General features: G+C 41.1%; 1 protein-coding gene across 2 annotated transcripts; it reads right to left on the bottom strand.

Moving 5' to 3' along the window:
* Positions 1 to 3681: 3681 nt before the first annotated feature.
* On the bottom strand, positions 3682 to 9878 carry LOC116223768. 2 transcript variants are annotated; one of them, XM_031581664.2, is made up of 4 exons: positions 9682 to 9878; positions 7323 to 7628; positions 5334 to 5512; positions 3682 to 4122 (listed from the first exon to the last, which is right to left on the bottom strand). In XM_031581664.2, exons 1-4 carry the CDS (start codon positions 9773 to 9775, stop codon positions 3964 to 3966), a joined length of 738 nt encoding a protein of 245 aa, XP_031437524.1. In that variant the 5' UTR covers positions 9776 to 9878; the 3' UTR covers positions 3682 to 3963. The 2 variants fall into 2 exon arrangements, with proteins under 2 accessions (XP_031437524.1, XP_031437530.1); XM_031581670.2 differs by having other exon boundaries at positions 7323 to 7625.
* Between the last annotated feature and the right edge of the window lie 3018 nt (positions 9879 to 12896).

Genomic DNA, 12896 nt, shown 5'->3' with positions numbered 1-12896 from the left:
CTCTTATTATACTATAATGCTGTGAACATGCAGTGATGCAGCCACAAGAGGGCGCTCTTATTATACTATAATGCTGTGAACATGCAGTGATGCAGCCACAAGAGGGCGCTGTTATTATACTTTATAGGAGGAATCTCCTGGTGAAAAGTTTTGTGTTTGAGCTTTGAGGCTTGATTGTTTATTTACCCCTATAATATTCAGTGTTCTGCTGTTTAACCAATGGCAATGTCCTTTGTTTTAAATATGACTGGATCACTGGTCATCATGCCACACCCCTGAGCATATGGGCACACGCCACTTCCTGTTGGGTTGTGTGTGTGAGTGAGTTTGTGTTTATGCATACGTGTGTGTGTGTGTGTGTGAGCGCATATGCATTACATAATACCCAGAGTACATATGTCTCATCATAGTTATTTTTGTGTGTGTGTGTGTGTGTGTGTGTGTGAGGGTTCAAATAGAGTCAAGTACTACTTAATACTGCCTTAAAGTAAATGATTAGTTCCTTCAGGATTCAAACTCTTGTTTCCTGCACTGTTATGAAAACTTTTCTGTTTCATCCAGATCCACATAACTACAAAACTCAGACATTACTCAACCATTATGCATTATGGTCAAAGAAAACAAATGAGAAGAAATTGGATGTAAATAATATAATTTGTTGACTTTTTATGTAATCTCTGTGTGACATCACTGGTAAGCATTTGAGAAGAACGTCTCAAGAGGAAGAGAGGAGCATGATGGGGGTTCAAATCCAGATGATATTGAAATCTAATCCAGATGATATTGAAATCTAATCCAGATGATATTGAAATCTCATCCAGAAGATATTGAAATCTAATCCAGATGATATTGAAATCTTATTCAGATGATATTGAAATCTAATCCAGATGATATTGAAATCTAATCCAGATGATTTTCACAGCAGCAAAAGACAAAGAGGCAGTTATTACTGTACATCACACAAAACAATGACAGAATCCATGTAGCATGTAGCAATTCTTAATCCAATCTCAATGGTGATACGTGTAAGTAGATCCCTGCATGAAAACATGAATAAACAATTGCATAACAACATGCCTGTCCTTAAGGCTATGGTTGATGTCATTAGTAGCTGCGTGCATATTTTCACTAATAATCTATGATGTAACAGACAAAAAGGTGCTTTACAAAGGTTAAAAAGACTGAATAATACCGTTAGGAAAATGGAAAACTAAACGAACACAAAATAATGCATATAAAATGTGATGAAAAAGTACAACAGACTGAAACAAAAATCTATAATGGCCTCATTTGAGATCTCACTCATGGCCTCATTGAGGTCTAGACACAAGGATAGGTTGACCACTCACTGACACCATTACACTGAACTGTGAAAAACCCTGTTTAACCACAGCAGGCAGGATGTCAGCCATCCAGAACTCCAAATAACTATACAATTCATATGGAAACAAAACTGATAGACACACACACACACACACACACACACACACACACGTGGCCTTCAAACCCCTATGAATCGGGTAATGTTACCAAAACTGTCACACCACTTAAAATCATAAGACAAACAAACACACACTCAACATAGTGACACACTGTGAGGGACCGGGCGGTCACCCCACGTTGTTTTGGGAGGTTGCGACTGGTCTGGGTAGTGTAGTTGGGAAGAAGGGTGCAGGAGATGGTGGCTTTCATATAAAAATATATGTCTTATTTATTTACCTGGGGGATTCTCTACATCAACCCCAAACCAGTGACAAAGAGACAAAACGCACTCATAGTGCTACATTTAACTAGGCACCACTTCCTTTGCCGAATCAAACTAGGCACAATTCACTTAGCAGAATCAGACTAGGCACAATTAACCACGCAGACTTAAACTAGGCACAATTCACTTTGCAGACTCAAACTAGGCACAATTCACTACGCATATGTTAACTATAGTCACAGATTCTCACTAAGCACAATTCTTATCATAGTTCAGCAAAGCACACATAACAAGGCACAAGGTGTCCACACAGCTAGACACAGTTTTCCCTCCACCTCGCAACAGGTAAGGGTTTTTCCTCACAAATGCCTTATCAATGCTTTCTGGTCAAAAGCTCTCTCCACAGTTCTCTCATGGCCATCTCAAGAAAGTCTCTCCTCATGAACATGAGGCGCCCTTTAAATAGGGCAGCCAGCTGGGTTCAATTGAGCCAATTGGGTCTCCCGGGTCCAGCCACTATGGTGGGGGAGCCCGGATCCAACCATTGTGGCGGGGAAGTCCATCCCACACCAGGGCCAAACTCCTCATGAGTCACAGTGAGAAGGGGAGGGAATTTCACCTTCTCACACACACAAAAATTCCACATCCTCTGACACACATAAACACACACAAACACAACATCTGACACAACACCACTCCATCACAGCACAACACACACATACACATTTTCCATTTTTTTCCAATAATTTTATCTCTTGTACCAATACCATGTACACATTCCCAAAACACTTACACGTAACACATCGAGCATACCAGTAGACCATGTGAACCAAACTGTGGATACTTGCCCCTATGCTTAGATACAAATGCAGTCAATGACACCTTCTTCCGAAATTCATGGATACCTGTCCCAGTCAATGTTCACTACCAGCAAAACGCTGTGCAACTACAGCATTTTTTGCCGATGTTTAGATACTCTGTTCAAAACAGTTAACTTTCAGTTCAAAACCAAACTTGCAGTAATTTAGATCACTGTAGATGGAAAGATGCTGTGTTTTGGACAGACAAATTAAGTTATATGCTTGAATAAGAAAAAGTATTCTTATTTTAGCAGAAAGTTTATTTAGATTATTTCGTTTTTTTGGCTTGCAGACTTCTTACTATCTCTAATAGTAATAGAGTCTACAGCAGGCAAACATAGATGTAACTGTTCCTGAAGAGTTGTTTCCACTATTACAGTACTGCTCTATATGTAAGTCATAGGCTATCAGTGAAAGACTATTGTGAGAGGCAAACTGACATATGAACACTGTCTTCAGATACTTGGCTTGGATTGACGTATTTCCAAGATGCAATGCAGAGGAGAATGTTACCGTAAATGCGAAGTTCAAACATGCAAAAGTTTGACACCAAATGCAGAGGACAGAATGGATCAGCATTACTGTAGGGCTATAACAGACTTCTAGTGGTATTACAGTACTTTGGTAGACTGTATCTTGTGTGGATGTATGTAATTTACTGCATTGGAAATACTTCAGTAAATACGTAGCGTATTCATGCCTTTTTGTTGTAATGTAGTAAGCCTATATAGTGCAGTAACACGTGCAATTTTAGCATATGGCTGTAATGAAACATATTGCAGCATTTTAGAATTATTGTTTACTGTAATATTATAAACTTTATTACTGTAGTCCAAAGAAGTGTTTGTCTGTGTGTGTTTTTTCTCTTTTTTCAATGCAACACCACAGTAATCTATGCCAAACTGGAGGACACTGGCAATTGGCAATACTTTTTTAGGTCATTGTACTCTGAGAGAGAACATGTGTTAAAGTTACGGCAGCATTGGTTGTGGTGTGGTTGTTGTAGTGCATTTTGCACCAAATATTAACTGATATGCGGAGGTGTGTGTCTGTAAAGCCCACTGTGTTAAGTGTTTGGGAAAAGTGTTCATGGTATTGATACAAGAGTTAAAATGATTGTAAAAAACTGTAATTCTTTATTGGTATTAACAAGTAGTCTACATATCAAGGCAAGTACCAAATATGACTGTGAAGGCAAAGAGTCAGTCTATAATATGCACATCAAGGGGTGAAGATGACATCTATGTTTCCAGATGAAGAGACAACCAATTATAGCTGACACTGAGCAGGAATGTGACAAAACAAAGCTGAATATTTGTTTTCACATCAGGTTGAAAAGTGGACTTTGGAAATGGAAAAAAAAATAATACTTTTGGGCCTTGTGTTTGGAGTCTCTTCTCAGAGTTCACTTGGTGTGTTATCGTCCTTTTTTTGAGGGGGGGGGGGTTCAGAACTTGCCTGGCCATTTTGGGTGCTGCACCCCCCTTGGCCGTTTGGACTCTGCTGGTCTAGTGTTGATGTACTCGTGCTCTGTCTGGCGTTCCTGTACAGTTTGTGCTGGTGGAGGAAAAAACACAGTGAGATGTGTGTGAGAGTGGTTTTGTGTGTGTGTGTGAGTGGTTGTGTGTGTGTGTGTGTGAGAGTGGTTTTGTATGTGTGTGTGTGTGTGTGAGAGAGAGAGTGGTTGTGTGTGTGTGTATGTTTGTGTGTTTGTGTGTGTGTTTGTGTGTGAGAGAGTGGTTGTGTGTGTGTGTGTGTTTGTGTATGTTTGTGTGTGTGTGTGTGTGTTCTAGAACAGCTACCAAACCACAGTTTGATTTCTTCAGACCAGAGACAAACATAGTGTCAAACTGTGATAGACAATAATAGACAAACTTCACCCCTCTCTTAGTGTTGCTTTCCCCCTTTCCCCTTATCCACTCATCCCCCTTATCCACTCATCCCCCTTATCCACTCATCCCCCTTATCCACTCATCCCCCTTTCCCCCTTCTCTCCTCCCCTCTTTTCCTCTTTGGGACTTCTTCCATAAAACATGCAGTACTTTTAGACAAATGCCATAGAAAGTAAATCTCTCTCTCTCTCTCTCTCTGTCTCTGTCTCTGTCTCTGTCTCTGTCTCTGTCTCTGTCTCTCATACACATACTCACACACACAGACAGACAGATACACACATCAAATGACGTGTTTGTTATTTGGAACAAGGATGTAGGTAGCTTAGGTGGGATGTTTAATCTCAGAACCTCCTTCCTGTACATCATAGCGGTAGGTGTTATTTCCCCAGAAACGCAACTCAACTCAACTTTGAAACTCTGATTTGACTCTTTGATTTCTTCAGACCAGAGACAAACAGAGTACACATGATACACATCTGAAACTCTGCCTGTGTCCGTATTTGTGTGTGTTTGTGTGTGTGTGTGTGTGTGTGTGTGTGTGTGTGTGTTTGTATGTGTGTATTTGCAGTACTTGTACACACTACACATATAGGTGTCATGTGGGGACCTCTAGGTGATCTAGGTGGCAGTGAATGAATCAGCAAAAAGAACATCATACAGTATATAGTTTACAATAGCAGTATGTGTGTGTTGTTTGTATATCTTGTATATCCCTCTCTCTCTGTGACTCTTTCTCTCCTCTGTTTCTCTCTTTCTCTCCCCCTCACCTCGAACCTCTAACCACACACATAAACAGCACTGTGGAACCACACACATAAACAGCACTGTGGAACATGTGAGATCTGTATGCGGGAGGAGACTGTGACACACTCTTACCCCCAGCACCAGGGCGATGACGATGGCCACGGCACAGAGCATGGACACCCCTATACAGACCGACCAGAGGCCCACGGGAGGCGGGCAGACCTCTGAGGGCACGGGGCTCGTCTGGTGCTCCTCCTTGGACGCATTCAGCCGAGGGGGACCGGGCTCCAGAGTCAGTCGTTGTAGGGGTTCTGCTGGGCAGAGCGTTCACATATTATCATCTCATTCACAGAAGCAGAATTACACAAGAATTTAGAGAGTCAAAGGAAGGCACTATACTACTTATAATATTATATGCCGTATATCACAATGACCATATATACATCATATGCCGTATATCACAATGACCCTATATACATTATATGCCGTATATCACAATGACCATATACATTATGTGCCTTATATCACAATGACCATACATACATTATATGCCGTATATCACAATGACCATATATACATTATATGCCATATATCACAATGACCATATATACATTATATGCCGTATATCACAATGACCATATATACATTATATGCCATATATCACAATGACCATATATACATTATATGCTGTATATCACTGTGAGGAGCCCATTAAAAACAGAGACTGATGCAATGATGTTTGATCCCATACCAAAGTTAGTCCTTCACATGACCATATACGATTGAAATTAATTTGAAGGTGATGCATACAAGTAGTTGCTTATAAAACATACATCAAAAAGTTATAAATTGTTGGATACTGTTGATTTAACATGTTTTTTCAAAGTGACTGATTCATTATCTCATATCTCAGAATACACACACATTAAGGGCACCAGCAATGTGATGGGCATGTGTTCTGTTTATTTCTGATGAAGAAGAAACTAATAAGGTAAGCACCAAGATTTGAATGAACCAAGACGTAGTGTGAATGACTGCAAGTAGCCTAGGCCCCCGATTAATCAGATGAAATATAATATAATTAACACTGTTGGCCTAAGGTCTGGGCTTGATTCACAGATTTGGGCGTTCTGGATGGAGCTTGCAGATAAAATCACCTGCAATGTTTTTCATTGTTTTCAAACCCTCTGAAAGTTTGACCTCTCTTGCATAATGAAGCAAGCTTGATTGAAGATCAAGATTTTGCACCTCACTAGTTAAAGTAATAAGGTCATAAGGCTTCAAATCGTGTCGCTAGTGAGAATTTTGGCCTAACTAGTTAAACTAGGTCATAAGGCTTCAACTAGTTACAATTTTACTATTAAAGACTACTACTACTACTACTACTACTACTACTACTACTATTACTAATACAACTACTATTACTAATACTACTACTATTGCTACTACTAATATTACTAATACTACTACTATTACTACTTCTACAACTACTACTACTATTACTATTCAATTCAATTCAATTTTATTTATAATATATTTTATAATTTATTCAATAAAATTGTCTCAAAGTGCTTTACAGAGCCCAGAGCCTGGACCCCCTTAGTGCAAGCAAAATGGCAACAGGGGCAAGGACAAACTCCCTGTTAGTCAGGAAAGAACCTTAAGCAGAACCACGGCACATAAGGGGGGACCCATCTGCTTGAGGTCGCCCGAGAGGAGATAGGAAGGGGGGATGTGGGAGGGTTGTGTGGCAGAAGGGGAAAGGAAACAACAAGTGTTGTACACAGCATGCATTTGGTAGATGTACATAATATATATACAAACATCAGGTGGTATATACATGATACATACAAATAGAGCTTAGTGGGTATACACTGTGCTCATAGGGTTACTGTTACAGGGATAAGGAGAGCAACAACAACAACAACAACAACTACTACTACTACTACTACTACTATACTACTACTACTATTACTACTACTACTACTGCTAGCATATGTGTATATTTGTATGTATGCGTGAGTTTGTGTACGCGCATGTGTGTGCCTGGGAGTGTGTTATGTATGAGTGAGCGTGTGTACGTGTGCCTGCGTGTGTGTTATGTGTGTGTGCCTCATTTACCTGTAAAAAGAGCAGACATGCGGACCTCAGCCTTATAAGGTGGGGGGTAGTTCCTCTGCAGCTCACAGGTGTACACCCCCGCCTCCCGCTCTGTCACCTGTTTGAACTCGTACACCACCCTGTCTCCTTCCACCAGCAGACGCAGGTTTTCGTTCACCTCCACAGCGGTATTCTGTCCTAGGATGGTAAAGTTATGGACGCGCTGTTTCTCTTTCTCTAGGGTCACAATACGCTCATCTCCTTTTAAGCGTGCACAGCTGAGGTTGTAAGAGGTGGACCAAACCACACGCTCGACCCTGATCTCTGCTGACACACACACACACACACACACACACACACATACAAAATAAATATGCTGAGAAATATACTCTGGGTATTATATAAAGCATCTACATATATACATACATACAGTACATTTGAGATGTATGTACGGTGTATACAAAAACCAGAATACATGGATAATACATATTTTATATGTCAACTATATATGTATAATAAGCATTTTTGGGTTGACCATTTTGGAAAATGTAATATATTCTATCAATGTTATTAATCACGATATTCAATCATTTACATTATATCAATTAACTTCCAACCAATAAATCCAAACAGGCAACTCTTAGGATTTCTAATATCATGTTTTGCTAGTCATTGGAGCTGTGGACTTTTTGGAGCTATGTAAAACAACAACAACAAGAGAACGACTTTGGTGCTTTTCTGGAGCCTCAAACAGGAAGTGGTGGGGATGCTTCACACACCTGCATGTTTATGTGTGAAGACGGAAACCATTTTGTTTTTCTTTTTTTCCTGTATGATTTCTATATAACTTTCATGGTGAGTTTATTGTTGAGTGACGCTTGTAGTCCCAGCCATGTGCAGGGTGCGTAAGTTGTGCTAAAATTAGATTAGTAACTTTTTTGTCACTGTAAAGAGTTCAGGTACAAAGCCAATGAAATTGACTCCTGAGAATGTTCCAAAAAGTTCTGTTGATTTGAATGGGCCACCCCAGCATTCGTAAGGTCTGATATTTCTTCATATTGACAGCTGCGAAAAATGAATGACCCCTGTCATTGGCAACGGGTGCTTCTAATTCACATCTTTAATATCATTCCGCAAGTTGTTTGGTCATTTAAGGTAACGGAAAGTCATTGTAACTTGAAGTCAGCAAGTAATGGGTTGCTACACAGCACTTGAAACTTTAAAGTTCTATTTGTGTGAAGAACAATTTTTTTCTTGGCGGAAATCACAAAACGGCAACAAAATCATTAAAAAGAGGTATTTTGGAGGAATGTCTTCTATGGTTTTGGCAAGTAACCGTATAATAAGCGGTATAATGTATAGTCCAGCGGTCATTATCGTAAAATAAATCCCTTATATATAGTGTGTATTACTCAGGAAACACAGGCTGCCCAGGGACACACTGATAGATGCTGTGAAATAGTCAGTCTATACTTTGTCATAACAGTCAGTTAGGATAAAATGGACTACAGGTATGGTTAAAGGATTCAAATGCACCAAATTATTACTCTGATTGAATTCTCTATGTCATATGTCATATTTTTAAGGTTTTTGCTTTATTGGTATGACTGTATTGTCAAAATATTGCCAAAACACTGAAGCTGTTTTATGGATGTTGACAGACATATCATCATGATAATACACAGACACACATTAACGCTCTCTGTGCTCTCCCTGCTAGTTAAGAAAGCACTGGGGCTGTTTCACACAGATGGTTACAGATGGTTAATATGCCTCTACACAACAGAACAGTCTCTTCCCTCTCTCTCCTAGTTGCAGAACACTCAAGCTGTTTTACACACGTCTCCTAGTTGTGAAAATGTAAAGGTTTGGGACCTTTAGACTCCCAGCCACCCCTCTGCACACCCTCAAGGTAGTGTACATCAGTACTGAAGTTAACAACAAACAGCAAACAAAAGAAAACTGACCATCAAAACCACTTTTGTGTCGCATACATCATGATGCCTTAACATCCCTCATATTGCCATGCTTTGCAGCATTTTAGTGCTACCGCTAACAAAACTAACTAAAAAAAACCCTGTGAAGTGATAGTGCCCTGACGGATACCCTGTGAAGTGGTAGTGCCCTGACGGATACCCTGTGAAGTGATAGTGCCCTGACAGATACCCTGTGAAGTGATAGTGCCCTGACAGATACCCTGTGAAGTGGTAGTGCCCTGACAGATACCCTGTGAAGTGATAGTGCCCTGACAGATACCCTGTGAAGTGATAGTGCCCTGACAGATACCCTGTGAAGTGGTAGTGCCCTGACAGATACCCTGTGAAGTGGTAGTGCCCTGACAGATACCCTGTGAAGTGATAGTGCCCTGACGGATACCCACCGGTGATGCAGGCTTCAGCTTGGGTGAAGAGGACGAGGCACACAGAGAGGGAGGCGAAGGCGAAGAGGAGTCTTGTTGTGTGTTGACCAGCCATGGCTGCAGGAAACTGAGAGAATGAGAGGGAGATGAGAAGAGATACCCAAACAGTCTCACACGCACACACACCTAAGCGTAAGCTGTCTGTAGAGAGAGAGAGCGAGAGAGAGTGAGAGAGGAGAGGGAGGGAGAAAGAGAGGGGGAGGGGAGGGAGGGGGAGGGAGGTAGAGGAGTGGGAGAACGAAAGAGAAAGATAGATTAACAGGATGGAGGACAAAAAGACAGACTTAATGTAGGTGGTGAAGGAATAAACAAAACGTGTGTGTGCGTGTAGGTGATGAAAGTGTTGCATTGCAGTCTGCAAAAAGGATCAAGTGAATCACAGACTCAGAGGAGTGAGACAGAGAGAACAGTTCTGTGCACTGTCTTTATGAGATATTGTACTTTTCTTTTCTTTTTAATATGTATGCTTTGGCAATATGAATTGAATTTTTTTGTCATGCCAATAAAGCTCTTTTGAATTTGAATTTGAGAGCACTGAATGTTCCATAACACAGTGTTTGGCATCACAGGCTATTCAAGTTGGATTGGAACATTATAAAAGTAGAAATCTGCTTTGTTGATTGGCTAGTGGGTAGCCCAGTCACTCCGAGGTCAATCCAGGGCAGTGGTCATTTCCAGTGAAATTTAAGGGAAGACCAGGCAAAGCTCAACAAGATCATCTACTGGCTGGTTTTGTTTTAAAGTGTATGATCATTTAGTGGCTGGTTGCTAGGCGCCAAAAGGGGCCTATCCAAATCAAGTGTTCTTCAGATGTTTTGTTTTCATGTGATTCGCTACATGATAGGTGTGAAACATTGGGCGTCCTGTTTCTCTGCACATCTGTGCTTCTAACACAATGTGAGGTGACTCTGACAGGAAACTGTGGGTTCAAGAAGGAAGAACAGTTTTTTAGTATAACTTTAACTGCCACATCTTTACCATGTCTGCATGACACCCTTTCATACCTCCGGCCACAGAGCTGTGCAGCGAGGAGGTGCCCTCCCTGGCGACAGACGCTAGCACCCATGGGTTTTACCCTCCTCGCCAGTACGCCCGCCCCCCATGCCCGAGGTTGACAGTACGCCCGCCCCTCAATGCCCGTGGTTGCCAGTTTGAGTCCGGTGCAGGGCTGTGTTTACCTACACAACACAGGTTACACATGATGCCTTGCCAAAGCTTTGCTATGTCTGCACAATGCCATGCCATGCCATGCCACCTACCATGCGTGCATGATGCAGTGCCCACATAAACCATGAACCCACAGGGCACATCCTGCCACTCGGATCGCAGAGCTCGGCTCAGGCTGTCCCAGTCTGGTTTGGGGATTTCAGAGCAGGTTTATGAAGGAAGGGCTCATTTAAAGGTATAATGCAAACTGGCGGATTGACGAATGACAGTTTGTAAATTCATCATATGTCACCCTCACAGAAGTCTAAAACTGATCTTGTCCAGGTGTGGCAAGAATAATTGTCATCTGGTTACAAAATGGATGGTATACACAGAGGTCTGACAAGACATGAAGTGGAAATGATAAAAATGGCTGTTTCAAATTCATTAACACTCTCTTGTTCACTACATAAGAAGCTTTATTTGGTTGGTCATTTGTCATTGTCATGTGGGTCATTGACCCATTTGTGTGTGTGTGTGTGCGTGTGTGTGTGGGTGTGTGTTGGTGTGTGTTGGTGTGTGTTGGTGTGTGTATTGCTTCCCAGCCTGCTGTTCATGGCTTTAACTACGTCCTAACCAGAGCTACTTGTAGGGAACTAAAAATAGAACACACAGAAAAATCCAACCTAATTTTCACTGTTTCATTTTGATTGAACTTCAAGCTTTTCATTCTTCAAAGTTACTCCAGGAAGAAATTCTGCAATGACATAGTTTGGACACTAGATGGCCGTTCATACAAAGGACATAAGAATCTCTCACGGCAGTGTGCAGCTATAAAGGTATTTGATAGAACCACAGACACTGATCAAAGTCTTTAACTTGGGCATTTATCTGTGTTTTAATAATGGCTTAATGAAACATTAGCTCTGTTAAAGCATGGTTATCTTAAACAAAAATGGAGCTATATGCCCAAAATAACACTGGAACCCGAATGACAGACAATGGCCTTTAAATAGAGCTGTTATTCCAGAAGCCAGAGAATGAGAGAGAGAGAGAGAGAGGAGAGGGAGGACAGAAGAGAAGACATGACAAGGGAGAAGAAGAGAAGAGAAGAGAGAAGAGAAACAGAAGAGAAGACACGACAAGGTAGAAGAAGAGAATAGAGGAGAGGAGAAGAGAAACAGAAGACAGGGAGAGGATGGAACAGGGTCCTCACGGAGAGAGGGCTGCCCGCTGCTGTGCCTGAGGCAGAAATTTGACTCACTTCTAGTTAAAATGAGAAGGAAGCTACTCACCATTCTCTCCATCTTTAGGCGCATGAGGCTTAAAACAGGCTCCGTGACAGAGGTATGTCACTGCCTGTGGGCTTTTATATGTCACACAGTCTGTATGGAGCACATGTCAAGTCACGTTTACTTCAGATGCTGATAGAACTGGAATTATAGGTAAAGTCAGTGGGAATCCCCGGGAAGGAAAATACCAGGGTTCCCACGCTTGCATTGAAAAAAAATTCCATGCTACCTCCTGATTTTCCAGGTACCATATCAAGTGATGATCTATAGGCCCCTGAAGCTTTCCGCCCCCATCCGCGCCCCCTCCCCTCACACACACACAACCCCCTAGCTAGGACACCTGACTACTTACTTGATTTAAAAGATGTGCCAGTCAAGTCTACATTGTAAAATGCTTAGAGATTATGTCTTATTGATAATATCAATGCATGAAATAATGCAAAAAGCTGTAGATGAACAACAATGTATTGAACTGGAACTTTGAGACACATGAGCACTGGGATTGATATATGTTCTCTCAAAAATGTCTCACCCCAAATGTTCCTATTTAGTAGTATCATTTTTTATTTTTTTTTAAATGAAAAATCACAAAATAGCTAAAAATAGATATAAGAATGAATGTTACAAAATTGATCAAGACTAGACTGGTCATGTCAACTAGTATAGAAGTAATGTCACAGCCTAATGTGAAAATGTATTGGTAGTTAGCTAGCAATGCAAGCTAGCCAACACTAGCTA

The sequence above is a fragment of the Clupea harengus genome, chromosome 2 (assembly GCF_900700415.2).
Source record: "Clupea harengus chromosome 2, Ch_v2.0.2, whole genome shotgun sequence".
NCBI lineage: Eukaryota > Metazoa > Chordata > Actinopteri > Clupeiformes > Clupeidae > Clupea > Clupea harengus.
Note: the sequence above shows the minus strand (reverse complement) of the source record. Positions and strands in the feature narration are given on the sequence as shown.